Raw genomic sequence first — 15,372 nt, 5'->3', positions numbered from 1 at the left:
CTGGTGGTTGTTTCCTTGGCTTCTGGTGGTTTCCTACAACCACCAGTACTGTGCAGAATACTAGAGAAGGACCCTCTGCAGATGTTCAGAGTTCACATTCTGTGCAGATCCATTCTCTCTGATGGCTTAATCCAGAAAATTCTAGTTAGGAGTTAGCAAACAGTAAATAGGTAGTGCTTTGTGGGTCATTATTACTCAACTTTCTGGTTATAATTTTTAGGTGGCCAGAGACAACATATAAATGAAATGGTATGGCTGTTACAGGTAAACTTTATTTATGATAATAGCTCATAATACTTTGCTGGTAGATGCTCTTCCTTGGTCTTACTGGACTCTCAGCTCTGTGTCCTCTCTCTGTATTCCACTTGGATCCCCCCATGCCCCCCCCTCACTGCAGCACAGCCCAGAAACTCTTTCAAGGCAATAAATGGAGGCAGTTGTAAGGCTTGCCTCGTTTGTTTCCCATCTCTCAGGAACCACTGTCTTTCTCTTTTTAAAATGTTTATTCACTTTTTGAGAGACAGAGACAGAGTGTGAGCAGAGCAGGGGCAGAGAGAGAAGGAGACACAGAATCTGAAACAGGCTCCAGGCTCTAAGCTGTTAGCACAGAGCCCGATGCAGGGCTCAAACTCACGAACCGTGAGATCATGACCTGAGCCGAAGTTGGACGCTTAACCGACTGAGCCACCCAGGCACCCCAGGAACCACTGTCTTTTAATACCTGGTATCCAGTAACTTGAAAACAGTTGTTTTATATATTCTGGTTTTTGTTGTTGTTTCAGGAAGAATGGTACAACCCAAATGGAACTTTGAGAAATACCCAATAAAAACATTATTTTCACACACATAAAATTTTAAATCCAATTGAAACATATATATCTAAAGTATATATTATATGTTTTAACCATTTTCTGTGTTTCTCATTCCTTTCCATATGGTGTCAAAAGTTCTCTCCACCTTTCCTATAATGCTTGTAAAGGTAGAGGAAAACAATTATATCCCAAATAAAACAGAGATTCTATGGATCCCAGTTACCTTTCTATTGTGTATCAAGGCTATGTTTCTGTTGAATGATCTCCTGTTCCCATTTAACCAGGAAAATTCAATAAGCTTACAGAGGAACTTCTCACATACCCATGGATTATCTCAGAAAGAAGTTCAAAGTTTGACCTCCCCCCAATTAAGCTAGTTAATGTCAGCAACTTAAAAATACTGCTGCTGCCAAATTACCTGAAAGAAAAGGAGGAAACATTATTTTTCCCCTAAATAAAACTTTCCCAAATCAACTCAGTAAATCCTATCTTTAATTTATAATTTGGGAAGCACTGAAGCAGACTAAAGAAAAAGCTATTGTCTATTTTGGGGTCATATTCAAAGCAAAATGGTATTTGTTAGTCTCTTCTAATGCTTATCTTTGTTTTTGGCAAAGTAATGAACTGAAATAAAGTGCTTATTTCAGAAAAGGTAATTACAGTATGCAATTTTTTTGAAGGGAGAAAATTTTTTTTGTGTTAACACAAAAATTACTAATTTCCTCTGCTATAATCTTTTTATAAACTGTTCCCAAGATTTCTTATGACCAAAGCAAAACATTTTTTTCATATTAGATTCTTGACTTTTACCTTTACTGAGCCATACAGCAAGATTAGATTACCAACTGTACATTCATTTTACACATTTAAATTAATCAATGTACTCAAACAATTTGAATTTGCTGATATTTGACTTCTGTTTTACTTACTCAAAATGGTAATTTCCTATGGTTCAACCTAATAACAAAGAAGACATCTCCACCTCTGTAGAGTAAGGAGCATTCTGGTATGATTCAATTTCTGATAGACCAAAATGCCTCAATTTTGCATCATTCCCATTCAATTAATACAGGTGGGAAATGTGACTACAGTTAAGAACACAACATTTGGAGTTTTTGCTTCCTTCAGTTCAATGTTAGGTGAGAAGTCTTTAGTGTTTCAGGCAAGTTTCTCTTCTCCTCCCCCATCAGTCACCCTTTTGCCACATATGCAGAACTTTGTTTATCAACTAGCAGTGTACTTATTATGATTACAGGGCTGGAAGGGGAGTGGGGATTCCTTGCTAAACATCCTGCTCTCCTACTCTCTTCTCCCTGAGACAAAGTCTCTTTCCCATTTCCATTTACATCATACTTTGTCTACTATTATTATAATTTCCGGAGTTTGTACAAGTCTGCTTCACTTGATTCACAGATCCAAATACAACAAAGAAAATGCATGTAACATCTGAGACGTTTGCAGTAGAGTTTTCCTCCAAATGGTTATATCTGAAAATACTTTGAGTAATATATTTATCAATTTTTCAAGTTGGCAAATAAGAGGTAATTTCCAATAGGGTTAGGTAAAACAAAAGCTTCCCAGCATCAGGTATGGTATCCTTGTGTTTTAAGAGGTCACAATATCTTCTCAAATGGTTTCAGTAAGAGGAATTGGAGAGAAAGCAAGAGGGTAATAAGAATGTCTTCTTAATGAGGCTCTAACTTGCATAAAGGAGCCAACAGATGGGCAGTAAAGACATTCTCTCTAAACTGGCTCCAGCATTGCTTTTACCAATTGTTATTTCAGGCTTTTATTCCTCTGACGCCGATGTCCATCTTTTGCATATTTAATTGCTTCAGTCCTGTAATACACGGGCATGTCCAAGGATTCTCAATCAAACAGACTTTCTTTGTGTAAGAAAACAGGACTTTAAAATCAGGCTAATTCTGTGTCCCTACCATCAGTGTAAAGAAGTAGTATAATAATTATTACAAAAATACTTATCTCCTAAGTGTTTTTATACCCTATTAAATTATATCTACAGTGACATTTCACAAAATCAGAGAAAACAAATTAATTATATTCGCCATTTGGAAAACAGATATTACAACATGGCCAGTATCGCATAGTCAGAATAGGTATTTCATTATTAACTCTCTGAAGTCTATTATTTGGAATTCAGTACTTTTGAGACAAGAAACAAAGATAAAGAGTGATGCTTAAACTGTTTTACAGTTTTTACAGAACGTCAGCATCCCTTCATTGACCATAATAGCACCTTTATTAAGAGCAAGTATTGTTATTAATATTTTACACTTATCAAATTATTGAGAGATGGTTTGCTACTGGAACTCGGGCCTCTTTATCCTTGGCCTAAGCTAGTCCATCTGGAATGGTCTAACATGAAATGCATTTATATTACATATTTTAACTAGAAACTGTAGAATCATCAGTGACTACTTTCTTACAAATTATCTCTAATTCTTTTCTATTCCAACTCTGCAACATCTCACAGGTTTGTCCTGTCTTCTCTGTAATACAGACATAATTAAAGCCATCTCACCTTGCTCCAGGGTCACCGAGCCTCCACACCCCTCCCCTCCTCTGAACCTCCCATTACAACACTGTCAGAGCGATCTTTCTAAAATGCAGTTCTGATGGTGTCATTCCAACGCTTGAAAACATTTGGTGGTTTGCTACTGCCTATAGTGGTAGTTCTTAAACTGTGCACCTGGGGATCTCTGTAACTCGAAGAATTAGACAAAGGTGTTTACAGCTGTTAAAATCAAGTAATGTCAATCAGCTTAATTTGCCAGGACACAAAAATCAAGGGACAGAGCTGCATTTGGTTTATGCCCCTATCTTTGTCTTATATATCTGGGACATGTTACTATTTGTCTATGGAACACAATAAATAACAAAATATCAGAATAACAAAACAAAGAAAACCATTATTAATTCTGAGTCAACTCTTCTTAATTCAACACTATTTTCACCACTGTTGAGAGGCAGGGAGAAAATGTTCTCCTGATTTTCATGTGATATTATACAAATTACATTTTTTTCCCAATTCAAATGATAAAAATTAAATACATGCTTCAATAACCTAGAACCTAACAACTTTTATATATTCTGCTTCTTGAACCTGAAAATGACTTACCACACCCCCCTGTGAGGGCTTTAGCAACTAAAGTCATTGCCCTCACAGTTCACTAATATACCCATCTCATTTTATTTTACTTCTTTATTAAACGCCTGTCTCCTGCATTAGTGAAGCAACATATTCTTCATGTTAAATCACAAGTGCCTGACACACAGAAGTCACTCAGTAAATACATGCTGGAAGAATCAGTTCAATTTTATAAGAGAGCAAGGCTGCCAACTATTTGTTACAATTATGGAGTTTCAGAAATTTCAAGGAAAGTCAGTAAATTTTCTGTTTCCAGTGTAATATGTAACACATTATAAACATAAAATAAAATAGTTTTAGAACTATTTTACTTCATGCTGCATAAAACGGCCAGGCAAGATAGTAAGTTCAATACAACAAAACTCCATTAAAAGCATGTCAATGTTGATTCTTTAGGAAGTTTCTTAAAAACATACAGTGCTCATAGCCATCAAGTGAAATTAAGGATCCAGTCAATTCTACAAAATTAAGTTATAATTGTAAAGAATTTTTAATTCTATGAACATAAACTGGATAATAAATACTAAATTGTCTTTCTATGTCTCCCCTGCAAAAAACGCTGTTTCCAGTTCACTGTACATTTTTCCCTTACGTGAAAAAAGACCGTGGATCAATCTCTATAAATGTTAGGGCTTAGATATGAAAGTAAACAAATAAATACCCCATGGAGTTGCAATCATTGCTCCATTGTTCCAAGTAAAATCCTACAAAAAGAAAAACCTGCTGATACTTTCATGGTGAGAAGTGCTTTTTTTTTCATGTCAGAAACAGATACCAAGTTTTATGAAGTTTATTATATCCTAGTATCCTAATTAAAAAAAAAAAAAAACTCTGGAGACCATCAGATATACCCCCCATGAACTTATATAATTGCAGGAGTATATCTCATGGCCAAGTAATATGAATAGAGGCATACTTAATGTGTGCTAAAGCTTATGGTTTACTTTTATATTAAATTTATTATTTGCCTCAATCTGATTGTTTACAGCCTATGGGCCAGTGGTTATATGCATGGCTGCATTAAAAGTCAGCATTTTAAGATGAAATCTCAAAATACTGTATGGAAAATAAAAAACAATGAGAACTACTTACGGCCAGCAAGCAGGAACTGATAATACTGGACTGCATCGGCAGCGAGGAGCAGAGGGTGGTTTGCATTAAATGGTGGTTGCAATTCATTCCATTGAGGAGTTCTAAGGAAACAGCAGAAGAATATTAATATTTAAGCTTAATAGATGGGATGTAAATCACCATCACTGTCACCACTTATAGACACTGATATAAACTCACACTATCTTTGCAATCATTAAAATGAACTTGTTGGAATGCTGAAACCTGAAATACAAGGTCATCTGCTTAAAAAGAATAAAAAGGTGGCAGGGAGTCATACAGTTAAGTAGAGCTGATATTAGTTTAATGGCAGAAGACCTACTAATAGCATAGACAAGACATTCAAAGCACTGGACAGAGAGGGAGTGTAGAATTCAAATGTCACAACTAAGTAGTTATAATTTTACTTAATTTTGGACAACTGTTAGAGCTCACTATTTAGAATATGTGTATATTTTAAGATAAAATAAAGCAGGTAAAGTGGTTTTTAAAAAAACACCATGCAGTTAAATTAATGGTTGACTTATTACAGACCTAATTAGTATTTGAGTTCCAAAATAAGCGACTTATTTCAACGATAGTGCAGTAATTTTAATTAGATCTGCCTGCTCCTAAATAGCTTGATAAATAAGATATTGATCAGATCAATCTAGTCCAGTAAAGTAGTAGTAAGAATGCTGGAGCCTCCCCAAATCAATATAAGAATATTTTAAATGTCAAAAGGAGAGGCTTATTTTCAGATCCATTTTGGTCTGTTTCCTTCCATACCTGTCAGGACAAATTTTTTTCTGCCTCTTCTGTAACACTGTACATTAAATTGAACAGGTATTATTCTAGATTTTATTTCTCCCTCTTTAATACTTGCTTATAAAGATTCTAATGATCACATACTTTTTAGAAGGACTCTGACTCTTAATAAACATTTCTACAGTGCTTAGCCATTATATCCTGGGGAATCACTTTAAAAGGAAACCTTCCAATCTATTTATATTAGTTTCCAGTCCCCTTAATGGCTGTTCCAACGTACTCTCTATTTTCAGTGAACGTGAGAATGGAAACAGAGGAAGCATAAAGCTCTATCTGTGAGACAGAAAACAACCCAAGTCCTAGAAAACATAACACAAAGATGCAAGGACAAAGTAATTCAAAAGGTGGCATACAGTAAAGACAACTGAAAGCATATGATCACACAAAAACTTGTATGTGAATGTTCTCAGCAGCATAATTCATGACAACTAAAAAGCGGAAATGTCATCAGCTGATGGATAAACAAAATGTTTAAACAAATGGATACAAAATGTGGTATATCCGTGCAGTGGACTATTATTTGGCCATAAAGAGGAATGATACATGTTACAACATGGATGGACCTTGAAAACATTATGCTAAATGAAGAAAGCCAAATGTAAAAGGTCACATTTTGTATGATTCCATTTATATGGAATGTCCATAGTGGGGAAATCCAAAGAGAAAGTAAATTGTGATTGTCTAGGGCTGAAGGGTTGGGGGAAAGTGGGGAGTGACTGCTAATGGGTACAGAGTTTCTTTTTGGGGGTGATGAAAATTGATTGTGGTGATGGGTACACTACTGTAGGGAAACCTACTGAAAATTCAGTTTAAATGGATTGTATGTACATTATATCTCAAAAAAGGAATTACTGATAAATGCAACAGCAGAGATGGATCAAAATAATTTTGCTGGGTGAAAAGCAGTAAGACAAAAAAGAGTACACACACTATGATTCCATTTATATAAAATTCTAGAAATTATAAACTAACCTCTAGTTGCAGAGAGCGGTGATTGCCTGGGGTTCGGTGGGTGAGGTAGGGATAAAGAGGGGCAGGAGGGAAAGACAACAAAGAGGCAAAAGAAAACTTTTGGGGGCAATGGATATTTTATAATGTTAATTACGGTGCCAGTTTCACAGACGTATACATATGTCAACTTTATCAAACTGTACATTTTTAATATTTTATACTTCAATACAGCCACTAAAACAATGGAAAGAGGTACTAACCTAACCAGAGTCCAGCTGGCTCGAGGTGATGTCATCACTTCCAGTGGGGTGTCATCACTAATCTTGGGGGCAGTGCTGAGTGGTCGTGGCTCCATCATGTGCTCCACTAAGGTCCCATAGCAGCTAATAATGTAGAGAGATTCAACGACGACTTGTTTGGACTGATCTACAAACAGAAAAAGGGAACCTGGCTGTGTGATAATGGCATAAAAGTAGCACAGCATAAATTTTATGTTACTGACCTTTCAGAGGCTGAAAGAGACCTTTCTGAGGCTGTTGAGAGAAAATACAGCAGGAAATTTTTTACGTGGTGCCTGCTCCCTGCCTAAAGGTTGCCTCTTGGAAGTAGATGCTAATGAATATGAGAATCTCTGTGCTATCAAAATATTTTTAAATCTTAAGCAATTAATTTCAAGAATGTTGAAAATATACCAAAATTCTAATACAGTGAAACAATATTTCAGTTTTTTGTATTTGTCTGCAATGTAATTTGTTCCACATTACAAAAAATGAATGACATCAGGTGGGACAGGGAAGGACTGACTGGAAGGGAACATTGTATGGACTAAGATTTAGTTACAAGGGATGTACTAACTCAACTGCATGAGAGGCTCTCTGTATGCCTAAATTAGCCTAACTTCTCCTCTACTTTCTCTCAGAAAACTTTGTCTTTTAAATTTGGATTAAAATCAACAAATGAAAAACATGCAAGTCCTCCTCCCCCCCCCACCAAATCCTCTTTCTTCTTTCCTCTCCATGGGATCACTGGCCCCTATAGTAAATGAAGACCACTCATACTTTAAGGTCAGGTGCTGAATATGGATTTAATCAAATGACTTTATAAGGAGTACACATGTCCTCACGACCAAAACAGGTTTAGTCCTCTATCTTGGGTTTTACAGTAAACCTAGGAGCATATAAAATCACTCATGAATGCTGGGTGGGTCACCTTATCTCCATGCCAGAGGAATCAATTACAGCTGATTTGAGAAAATGGCTAACGACCAGTCAGTCAGACATAAAGGAGTAGTAAGTTAAAAGGGTAATTAGAACAGAAGGGAGAAGCATTTGAAATCGAGTTTCACGGAGGGTTTTAACTAGTAACAAAAAGTCATTTTGATAGCATCATTAAAACTAAGGAGGTAACAAAAAAATAAAGATGGGATAAGAAAATGGAAGGCCTGCATACTTTACTGTATCCTTTCCCACTTAGGCAAGAAACCTGCTGTGCCTGAGATCCTATTTCCAAGGAAAGGGTCACAGAAAGGCGATAACAAGGGAGAGGGCTGATGTCTGACTGCCAGTATTAAGTGTAAAGCAGAGCCATTTTGCCAAGAACAATACAGCCTGTGGAACACGGCAGAAAAGTGCCTCGCTAACAACTCGGTTTCTGACCTACTTTAATAGTGCTAAAATAATAAAGACAAAGTCTTAACACTCAACATTAAATACCTGTTCCATGAATGCAGGCACTCGTCTACACAAGAAGGAATAATACACTAAAACTATAATTATATAAATTTTAGGTACTGATCTTGGTGACTGAAGTAGGGATAAAAAAAAAACTATATAAATTCAAAGAAGCAATGGTTACTGTAAAAGAGGACTCCTATTTCTGAGTGGGAGACTGTTTTTATCTTAATTTATAACACGACAAAGTTGTTGGTAGTTTTTGGTTTGTTTTTTAAAGTCAAGACTGAGCTTTATTTTTTTTTTTTTTAATTTTTTTTTTCAACATTTATTTATTTTTGGGACAGAGAGAGACAGAGCATGAACGGGGGAGAGGCAGAGAGAGAGGGAGACACAGAATCGGAAACAGGCTCCAGGCTCTGAGCCATCAGCCCAGAGCCCGACGCAGGGCTCGAACTCACGGACCGCGAGATCGTGACCTGGCTGAAGTCGGACGCTTAACCGACTGCGCCACCCAGGCGCCCCAAGACTGAGCTTTAGAAAACCTGGGTTCAAACTCTGATACTATCACCTCCTAACTGGTGCTGTCAGCTAAGACATTTAAACTCGCTGATCTCAAGCTTTTTGTCTCTAAAACAGGGATAACAAGGGTTTTCCTTTCCACACCTCAGAGGCAATGGCATGAAATTAGCTTGTCAAAAATGTAATGAAAAAAAAATGTATAATGGTATGGAATTAACAATGTTGAGGACACTGGTAGACTGTGGCCAACAAAACAAAATACAAACATTCAGATGGGCTAAAAGTTTATTTCACATTTGTAGTGAGAGGATAGCCTTTCTCCTCCACGAGGCTTGAGTAGTTGAGGATGGATACGCTAACTGAATGGAAAATGAATTTAGAGAATACTGGGTCCAAGATTATTCAAGGAGAACCACTATGAATTTTACTAAAGGCAAATTTAAGCATCAGTAAACTACATACCTTTTTCTCTTTTCAGACCTGCATTATTTGCAAACCACGATCTGGACGTCCCAAACATTGCAGCCACGCAAAATTCTCCGCCCATTGATTTGCTGGGTGAAATTTGTGGAGGTGGTTTAACTTTGCTTAAAAAATAAAATGATAGTAAGAAAATTACCATGATGGAATCACAGACCTCAAGACAGTGACATATTTTCTTCAAAATTCTACCCTAAGTATTCAAACACTTCAATGTGGACATGCATTTTGCCTTAAGTAATAATTGGCAGTGTGAGATTGCGTTCTGCAGTAAAAGTAAAATTAGTTCAAAATTCCAGAGTATTATGAGAATAGTAACTTATAAAAATGATAAAAATTAACTCCTTTAATTATGTGCTGGTGAAATCCAACTCATTTCTTTTCAGATGAATAATATTTTTCTGGAGATTTTAAAGAACAATAGAATCAACATAAACATCTCACAATAATAAAATAGTTTATCATTTCGTTTTGATATATAAGATGTGGGATTGAAACACCATGTGTGAAAATAACGAGATGATACAGTTGAAAGCACACACCATGTGTGAAAATAACGAGATGATACAGAATGAAACCCTGCAAATGGTCTCAGCCACAATGCTATGCACGGTGAGACAATGAATGGGAAGATCCAGTGCTCTAGGGCAATATTCACTGATCTGCCTATTTGTTGTTTTTCAAGGGTCTGTGAAAATGAATTGTCTGTTTTTGTTCTGTTCTTCACATATTTGAGGACACATTAAGTAACTGATGTAACTACCATAAAAAAGTACTTGCTTTCTTCTTTGTTTTCTCCAATTTAGCTTTCATACCATCAACTTCTAATATCAACCTTTCATCTTCTGTGACTCTTTTGACTTGGCAAAGACTTCCTCAAAACTCACTGACAATCCTGCTGACCACCTCAGATAAACAATGGTAAGGTTTTCTCTAATTCATACACCAGAAAATAGCCTTGCTGCAAATTGGTCAAGATCACAGCCCAGCTGGGACACCAGAGCTCTGATCTTCCTACTCTGCTAGTCAGTCTCCAATGTCAAATAACATTATTTCTACCTTCTTTTGTTCACTATCCTCTATCTCTTTATCTTTTAATAAAGTATGATTAGGTAGAGAAAGATTGGGTTTTGGAGTCAGGAAGAAACCTGAATACTGCCACTTATTAGCTGGGTGATTTTGGTTAAGGTATTTAACTTCTTAGAGTTCAGACTACTAATATGTAAAATACAAATAGTAATGCCTACATCATACGGTTATTTTAAGCGTTTTTTTTTTATTGTATTTGTTCTCTAAGTAGGCTCCCTGGCTAGTAGTACCACCTGAGAACTTCTTAGGTATGCAAATATTCATCAAGCCACACCCCAACTCTGAGGATGGGGCTAATAATCTGTGCTTTTTTTTTTTTAATAATCTTTTTTTTTTTTTTTTTTTTTTTAAACAAGCCCTCCAGGAGATTCCAGTGCATGTTCAGGTTTAAGAACTGCTATATTAGGAAAAGTACATAAAGCAATCAGGGCAGTGCCTTCCCATATTATGGTACTCAACAAGCCCTTCCCATATTATGGTATTCAACAATGTTAACTGTCTTCTATATGGCACACAGCCTTAACCTAATTTTCAAAAACATCAGACTGTGCTTTGGTTATCTCAGTTTCCAGGTCCATATGACACTTGAAATAGGCTTCCACATATTTTATTTCCCCAGCCTTCAGCTCTGACATCTTCCTGCTAGGGAAAGCAAAAAGCTTGGATCAGAGGTAACTGTGATTGGTCTTTTTGGTTTCTCCCTTTGTACCAAATCTATGGTAATGCACATTGTCATATATGAAAAGGCCTCTTCTTTCCATCATTTACATTTCTTAATCACTTCACATCATCACCCATAAAAATCATACCTGTGCCTAAAATACCAATACCAGTCACAGTCAGACTTCCACTGACAGGGGATAAAGACATGTTTTTTTGTTGTTGTTTTTTTTAATTTTCTGTGAGGAAATGAATCTGGTTCTACAAACAGTTTCACAACTTCCTTGTTGCATTTGCCACAACTACAATAATCTACCAACAGGAAAGAAGACACCAGCCCACCCCCTCCTCCACCCTGACCTACACCAGAACAAACATGTACCTTTCCTCCATATCTGGGTAACCAACATCAGCTTATCCCTTCTGGTTATGATGCTCTCTGCTGGAATACTTTAGAGTCCAAATTCTCCTTCAAATCCTTTATTTCCATCACTGAACTGCTATCACTGAGCAAGTAAGTTCCTATAACTAGCATCTTTTAGTTCCTTTGGTCATTTTTAACCCTTAGGAGTTTGGGGAGGTTGGAGAGAGGAGGAGAGAAAAAAAAAATTCCATAATTTGTTGAAAGGTGTTTCCAATTATGTGACTATGTGTTTTTACTAGAATCACCATCAGGGAACAATAATACTACAATGTACAAATAAGCTTTCATAGGGACAAATTCAAAGCTCTTTGCAAATTACTGGATGCTATTTTTGTTTTGTTTTGTTTTTTAAGCATGTGGTAAGCAACAAGATAGAATACAAGTGAACAGCATGACACTTCTTAAGAGAGGCTATGGTACAGATAAAATGTGCCTACTGAACAGACTTAAAAAATAGTTGCTATCGGGTCAGATAGTTACCTTCACAACACAGTAATAAAGAGTAGAAATACGGTAAGATATCAACTTAATCTTTGGCCTTGCAAAAATATATTCTGTGTGTGTTTTTTAGCTTATTGTCTATTCAGTCCATGACAAAAGCTAAAACTTCTTACGCTTCCATAATATTACACATAACTCAGCATCTGAGCACACAACTAAAAAGCATCAACATGGTATTATCTTACACAAACTCATTATCTGCTGCAGAGAGTAAGTATCTTATGATAAAAGTATGCTTAAAATTATGTAAAGAATCATCATTTTAAGTTTTAGACCTTATTTCTTCTTTTTCTTCTGATAGGGTCTTAATAAATCATATTAGTAAAAGTTTGTGTTAAATAAGTGATTAACAGAGTTTTTATCCCTGAGAATAACTTGCTACCTTGTACATGGTATAGTGCTGTGTACTGGGGATAGAGCATATTTGGTGAATGTATTCATAGCAAGTCATTTCTATCATCAATCTATATTTGGAATGACTGTGGTATTTAACAAAACAACATAAAAATATGCATGTGTCTAGAAGACTTTCAGAAAAATTAAAAGGAGAAATAATCTGAAGAAAAGGTTACTATTAATAAAGTATTCCTACCTAAAGGGAGAAAATTTAATTTTGACTAACTCTGCTCTTTATCCTAAGTTTTAAAAAGACCAACACCAGGAATTTTGGATGGAAGCAGAAATGAACTTTTCCAAAACGATCCAGAATACTTCTCTTGCAAAATAACATTCTGTTGGCAGAAAAATAAAACACTGAAAAGTGAAACATACGTGGAAGGAACAAAAGATAAAAGTATTAGTCTTGTAAATCATGTTCACTTTATATTGGTGACCCAACTGTTTTAGGAAAGCATTCCATTACTACCTTTTTTTTCTTTCTTCCTCTCAACCTCTCCCTTTATTCTGGGAAAGGGACTTAATAAATCCCATTACAAAACATTTGCAAGTTTAAAAAGAATACCTCTGGGTGTTTGGAGGCCTTCCTTCATTTATTTATCAACGTATTAAATTGTCTTGATATAAAAAATAAAATTTCAATGTATATGGTGTCCAGAAATTCAATTGTGTTGGTTATGGTTTAAATCAGAAAAAAGCATTCTGATAGAGCTTATGATGGATTCCTTTCTACTGAGAACTCTTGCTCTTTACTCTCCTGAGCCCATCATAAATAACATGTTCAAAAATTAAAAGTAGAATTTGGCTTAATTTGTGTGCAGTATGTAAAAGAAAAAAGAAGTGAATTCAACTTTCACCATATCGGGCACAATAATGATCATAGAATATCATATTTGCTAAATTTTATACCAGAAAACAACATAATAAAAAGTAAAATAAACATACAAAGAAACAAAAAACCAAAACAAATAAGGTACTAAATTTAAAACTCTGGAGTTTACCTTTTTGTCACTCCTTTTTGAGAGACTTAACCATCTAACTGTTAAGTGAGAATCATTTTCACTGCCATCAGAAGTTCTAGGGACATTAACACTATGACATCTTCCGAAATACTTATAGAGACTACTGAAGTTACCCATTGGCTTTTACTGTATTATGTAATCCAATCAGATTAACATATTGAATTTCTCTTGCCTTTTTTGTTTCTCCACACCCTACTGCAAAGAGGAAAAAAAAAAGCAAACTAATAATATCTGCTTTAAAATTACAGAAAAATTATGTCCATCTGGATAAATCTACTATGTCCCATAGAACAGGGCACAAATGGAGTATCTGCGGAAGGCATGAAAAGCAGCAATGACGTTCTGTGCCTTGGTTAGAAGGACACAAGCATGGAAAGAGCTAAATTGAGATAGAAGCACCGTTTCTTTCCTTTTCTAGAACATAAGGGTACACTCAATATTCCAGTTTAAATGTTGGACACAATATTGCTGTAAGAATTACAAGTGGTATGGTGTCTTTGTAGATAAGAAGAAAAATCTTTCTTTATATTCTTCACTGTGATTGAACTTTTAAAAGGAATTTAGAAGTTTTCTCTCACTCTCAACTTTATTTTTCTAAAAGAAGAACTAAGAGGGAAACTGAAAGTATTTGATTTCAAATAAAGATATTAATAATATACCTAAAATTATTCTATCACAAGTTATTCTTAAAGCTCTAACAGATTCATGTAAACTTAACAAATAAGATTCTCCCCTCCATGTAAATCTTTCCTTTCAAAAATGAATTTCTAATATTTTAAAGATTCTCAAAGAACAAGATTAGTTTAAATAAAGTATTTATATATAAACTGAATATTCTCAGGCAGCACTAATTAAAATTTAAATATAGTTTGATATGTAAGTTTTAATTCTTCTTTAACTTAACCTTATATAATACAAATACAGGCTATGAGTATGGGATATATCCAAATGGGCTACTTTTGTCCACACTACTATGTATATATTTTTTCTTGTGATAAGCAATTCAAAAATACCAGCAGTTTAAACATAATACTACACGTACATTAGAAGCTCAATAAATACTTGTTACTTATTTGTAATACTGAAAGCAAAATCCATTTTTAACAATTCACGATGACTATTTCTCTTAAAATTTCTATATTAAAGAAGTATTATATGTGTGATTCTTTTCTAATATTTTATACAGTCATTCAAACTCATATATCCTGGAGGATGCACAATCCCCAGAGTGTAGAAGATGGCTAAAATGTCGAAGACGACCTATATAACTTTCCAACAAGTTTATTTTGTTATCAAAAGGAAAGACATTACTTTAAACTGACTCACTGCAACTGCATGAATAAAAACAAACCAGTTTATCAAAGAATGAAGAATTAGCAGAAACTGTGATCTATCAAAAGCAAAATCTTAGCTAAATACAAAGGTTGCAATTTGAAAGTAATAAAAAAAATTGTATGAAGTGTTCATTACATTTTAAGAGGAACTATAAAAATTTCATATTCTTCCAAAACACAAATGTTAACCTGCAACTGGAAGTACTATAAAAATATTTGTTTGGCATAACGTTTTATTTCGGAACTGTAAATAAAAACATCCTCCGGTTGAATGCTAAATAGCATGGAAAAACAGCAAAAACTGTTAAAACAAAGAAGCTCTTATAAACAAGCTAGAAGTTGTCAAATTTATATTCATTTTGCTGCCTTAATTTGAGGTTTCATTAAGATCTTAATGGGAAAAACATGCACCACTAGTGAAGGAA

At 35.1% G+C, this 15,372-nt stretch overlaps 1 protein-coding gene across 1 annotated transcript in view; it reads right to left on the bottom strand.

Moving 5' to 3' along the window:
- BCAS3 (BCAS3 microtubule associated cell migration factor) overlaps positions 1–15,372 on the bottom strand; it is a 620,462-nt gene that overhangs the window by 296,647 nt on the left and 308,443 nt on the right. The window contains exons 19-21 of the mRNA XM_045490037.1: positions 9,504–9,628; positions 7,110–7,275; positions 5,074–5,174 (exon numbers count right to left, since the gene is read on the bottom strand). Of these exons, the coding sequence (XP_045345993.1) occupies positions 5,074–5,174; positions 7,110–7,275; positions 9,504–9,628 (392 nt within the window). The remainder of the gene's footprint in view (positions 1–5,073; positions 5,175–7,109; positions 7,276–9,503; positions 9,629–15,372) is intronic.

Source organism: Leopardus geoffroyi, chromosome E1 (assembly GCF_018350155.1).
Source record: "Leopardus geoffroyi isolate Oge1 chromosome E1, O.geoffroyi_Oge1_pat1.0, whole genome shotgun sequence".
Classification (NCBI taxonomy): Eukaryota; Metazoa; Chordata; class Mammalia; order Carnivora; family Felidae; genus Leopardus; species Leopardus geoffroyi.
The sequence above is the reverse complement of the archived record's forward strand: the minus strand, read 5'-3'. Positions and strand labels throughout refer to the sequence as shown.